This window comes from Chironomus tepperi, unplaced genomic scaffold (genome assembly GCF_022539635.2).
Source record: "Chironomus tepperi strain 1889 unplaced genomic scaffold, CSIRO-AGI_Ctep_v1 contig_486, whole genome shotgun sequence".
Classification (NCBI taxonomy): domain Eukaryota; kingdom Metazoa; phylum Arthropoda; class Insecta; order Diptera; family Chironomidae; genus Chironomus; species Chironomus tepperi.
In genome coordinates, this window is record NW_027226608.1 from 32091 (window position 1) to 36854 (window position 4764).

Genomic DNA, 4764 nt, shown 5'->3' on the forward strand with positions numbered 1-4764 from the left:
AGAAGCACAGGGGGATGTGATGAGTGTGGAATAGCTTTGTGTAAGACTTGTTTTGAAGAGTTTTGAATGAAAAGTGAAATGATTTTGTCAAAGCTGGATGGGAGGAATCTCAATTGGTTAAAAAGTTTTGGAAATTGTGTGGATTTGAGGATTATTCTGTTTATAAATATTAAAATTTTCAATTATTTGTTGCAGCAGGTATCGACTTCTTTGTAAATAAACCAAAGTATACTCTGTGAAAAAAAAAAATATTTGAATTTTCAAAAACCGTTACACGAATTGAATTGCAATGGGCTCTCGTGCGCTCCAGCCAGGTAAGTAAGTAAGTAACCTTTCCGCTAAGCCTTGACCGAAATTGCTTATAGCATACGGTCAATGACATTTTGAAACACTTTTGGCTGCAAACAGGTTGCTTACCACTGTTCTAATATGAGGCCGGACTTAACGAAATCTGGCTTAAGATTGGAGTTAGACTGACCTGTGGTTGCTTTTTCGAGCCTTCCGGGGTAGTTATGATTTAAACAAAAATTCAGGAAATTTCAATAACTCTTCAAAAAATCAAACAAGTCATTAACCTGCATTGAATAAGACAACAATCCCCAATTGACTTGCATACACAACATAAGCAAAATCACATGCAAGATTATTGACCTTTCAAGGTAAAATAACTCAAAAAAAGTTGTCAAACTCAAACAAAACAAAGCACACATTTTACTGACCTTATTTAGACTCACATTTCAGGAATTATCAAACAATTATTTATAAACATTTCGTCATCATCCCTGATATTGCCCATACAGTCAGTCAGTTGTGTTTGAAGAATTCTCGAATCAAGAACACAAAAAAATGAAGTTTCAAATTTTTATAATTTTTTGTGGATTTTTTCTATTTGGAACCAAATTTGTTGATGGATCTGCTCGGTGCCTGTACGTCGATCACTTCAAGTTCGGCTACACATGCAGACTTAGTGCTAATGTGAATCTACCTGAAAATCCATCAGAAATTATCGGAAGTCATTTACCCGACAAAACTGACGACGATGTTGTGTCCATACAGAAAAATAAAATAGTCAGCCTGGAACTGCTGTCGTCGGTGATTTGTGAGAAATTCAAAAATGTCAAAATTTTCAACATTCCAAAGTCAAAAATTACAAAAATTGACGGAAATGCCTTCAAAAATTGTAAAAATTTACAAAATTTGTTCCTGGATGAAAATGAAATTTTGGAACTGCCGGAAAATTTGGTGACTGAGAATATAGACCTGCAGCATGTTAGCTTAATGGCCAACAATCTCACAACTTTACCCGAAAATCTGTTCAAAAACAGCCAAAATTTGAAGCATTTAAGCTTAATGCGGAACCAAATCAACTTTTTGCCTGAAAATTTATTCAAAAATCTTCCAAAATTGGAGTCAATTTTTCTGGACAACAATCAGCTTACAGCCATAAATCCAGCATGGCTTTCGGACCTGGAAAACCTAAAACTCCTTTTTATGTCCGAAAATCAAATTTCTGACCTGCCAAAAAATGTCTTTAAATCCCTCAAAAACATCGATCGAATTGTCATGTCTGGCAATAACCTTACAGTCATCGACTCTGAGTCATTTGGGATGCACAACGATTTAGCATATTTTGATATCAGAAGCAACAATGTCAATGCATTTGATGAGAAATTCTTTGAAATTGCACCGCATGTATTTGTATTTGACATGACTGGAAATCAATGCTTTTCGGGAAGGCAGTTGAATGTTTCGGGGATTTTTAGTGAATTTAAGACACAGTTGGGAGTTTGCTTTGATAATTTTAAGGCGTTGAAGGAAAAGGAAGGTGCTAGTCAAGGTGAGTAGAACCAAAATAGATGTAAAGGCACAGTAATGGACAACCTTTTACTGTCCAATTTAGCTACCACTGAGATTATTTCTGCTCCAACATCCACATCAATTGATCAGCAATTGGAATCAACTGAATCAGACCTTTCAAAGTACGATCAAATTCTGAATATTCTTATTGAGATGAAGGCTGAAATTCAAGCACTGAGAGATGAAAATCGCGAACTTAAAGAACAACAAATTGAAATATTGAAATTATTAACGAAAGATAATTGAATGATTTAGAAGTCACAGCAGCATTAAGTCGCGTTATCATAAATTTTAAGCACCAGAGCTTAAAGTTGACTTAGATTTTGTATGGATCCAAGTTGAATTTTAAATACAAAATCTGAATTGACTTCGAGCTCGACAAATTATTTGCAATTTTAATTTTTAAATTCACTCTCATTTCATAAATTCAATCGTAAAGTAATTTAAAAGGTGCAGAGGAGCCTGACTTAATTCATGTAGTTAATTAAGTTGTCATATGGGAATGTTTGGAAATTACGTTACGCTTAGGAAAGGGGGGAAGTGCTATGAGTTAGCAGTCAGGGTTACAATTTGGTTGCAGAACACAAATTTATACTTTGTAACATGATTATTGCATTGGAGGGCACCCTATGTGTCGCGAGACACTTATGTGTCGTCAAAATGTCATGAACCGAATACCATGTGCGGTTTTGATCAAGGCTTACAACTAAGGTGTGACACGAAGAAAAAGGGTTGTCCACCAATATTCTAAGGAGTCTTAAAAAGCTAATGACATGCTATAGCAGTGATGTGCAACCTTTTATTTTTCGAGGCACAACTTAGTAGTAAGCCTCTCCCGAAACCCCACTCAGCATACGTTTCATGATAATTTCAACAAATTTTAACGGTACTTTAGTGTGCCAGGTCACACAGATTATCCATCACTGATCTAGAGCGTTACATAACTTCCAAACCTCCCCCCAAAATTACCAAACAAATCGAAAAATTGGTCAATAAACTTCTAATCTTATTTTAAAACAATCCACTCATGTAGCCTCATTTAATGACGAATCACTTGACCTTGTCACAACAAATTTGAATGATTAATCAACAAAATTACTAAATAATTCCATAATCATCTTGAAAACTGCTCTCACAATCATCAGTTGTGTGCGTCTCTCTTAGTGTAAAAGTCTGAAATAAATAAGAAATGAATTTTAAACTTTTTGTAATATTTTGTTGGATATTTGTGGCATCTGTTGATGGATTTACGAGCTGTGAATATAAAATTGACAAGAAGTCAAGCTACAAATGTGTTTTGAGTGTCAAAAATGCTGAAAATATTGAAGAAATTGACGGAATTCACATTAGTTCCAAATCCGACGACGATATTGAGTCAATATCCCCAAATTCTCGGTCAAATTCATCAAAATTTCCATCAAATGTCTGCGAAAAGTTCACAAATCTCAAAAATCTCAACTTATACAGCATAAATATCCAAAAAGTCGACCAAAATTCGCTAAAAAATTGCGAAAATTTGAGAATTTTGAGCTTGTCGACCAACAAAATTCGCGAAATTCCCGAAAATTTCTTCATCCACAACTCAAACTTGATAGAAGTCGACTTAAGTCACAATAAATTGACAAATTTACCGGAAAATTTATTTGAAAATTTGGATAATTTGGAAAATTTAAAGCTACAAAAGAACAACTTGTCAAATTTACCCGAAAATATTTTCAGTTCCTTGTCAAATTTGAAGATTTTGATCCTGACCAGCAACGACATCAAGAATCTCAACCCAAAATGGTTCCTGGAACTGACAAATCTTCATCAATTATTTTTAAGCTTCAATAAAATTGAACAACTTCCACCAAAAGTCTTCAATCAGCTCACAAGTCTCAAATCATTGGATTTATCCGTCAATAATTTAACAACAATTCATGCTGACTCCTTCGGATCACTTCCAAATCTCATTGAACTGTCATTGGAGTACAACAACATCAACTCAATCGACCCAAAAGTCATCGACAACACCGGAATTTCCATCATTGATCTTGGATTTGGGGATAGAAATGTGAAGGTTAATCTTTGTGTTAATAAGAATTTTAGGGATTTGACGAGGAATCGAAGTCAGTTGAAGGTTGAGTTGAAGAAGTGCTTTGAGAATTATCAACAGAGAGGTTGAGATTAGAGGAGATAAAGGATGTAATTTTAGGAATTTTTTGTATGAATTGAGGAATAGAAAAGCAAATAAGAACAAATAAAATGTGCATTGGAATGTTTAATAACTACTTAATAGCATTTTTAGGTCCTTCCATACTGTAACATGCCTGCTGAGTCTGTCTTTCCTCTGCTGAGCGGTAAATAGTTCCCAAACGATACCCCGAAAGGCACATGACTTAGAAAAAAACTAACATTTGGCATCAGGTCGACTTGAATCTAGCATGAGACCGGTTTTCATCAAATAAAGCTTAATATCATAGTGGAATTGTCCTGAATCTGGATTTTCATCCATTTCTATGCCGTGTGATTGATTTCTTTTGATACACTGTGAATCATAAAGCATTAATAAAGTAGTTAAACAGTCTTAAATGGCTACTTCTGCTAGTTTCTTATGTTGTTGCTCAGCCTCCTTCTCTAAACTTATTCTATGTCGTGTGCTTGCTGAGTATCCATTTAGTATATTTTTTAGGGTGCGCAGAAGACCAAAGAACTCAAAGTCGATTTTTCCATACAAAATTTGAGACGACTTCGAGTTTTAAGGAGGTGGAACTGATCAATCAAAGTTTGTTCATTTTTCCAAAGTTTACAGGACTTTGGGAGTCTTAACTCATGTGAGTTCACTCCATAGAGTCCAAAATCTAGTTTTTCTTGGAATCTGGGCTCTAATTGAGGCTCTTCCTCAGTACAATCCCTCCAATTCTGCAT

General features: G+C 34.9%; 1 protein-coding gene across 1 annotated transcript; it reads left to right on the forward strand.

Annotated features, from left to right (window-relative positions):
• Nucleotides 1-822: 822 nt before the first annotated feature.
• Nucleotides 823-4127, forward strand: LOC139099731 (toll-like receptor 13). The gene is made up of 3 exons (XM_070652243.1): nucleotides 823-1837; nucleotides 1901-2098; nucleotides 3045-4127. Exons 1-3 carry the CDS (start codon nucleotides 847-849, stop codon nucleotides 4019-4021), a joined length of 2166 nt encoding a protein of 721 aa, XP_070508344.1. The 5' UTR covers nucleotides 823-846; the 3' UTR covers nucleotides 4022-4127.
• Nucleotides 4128-4764: the final 637 nt, after the last annotated feature.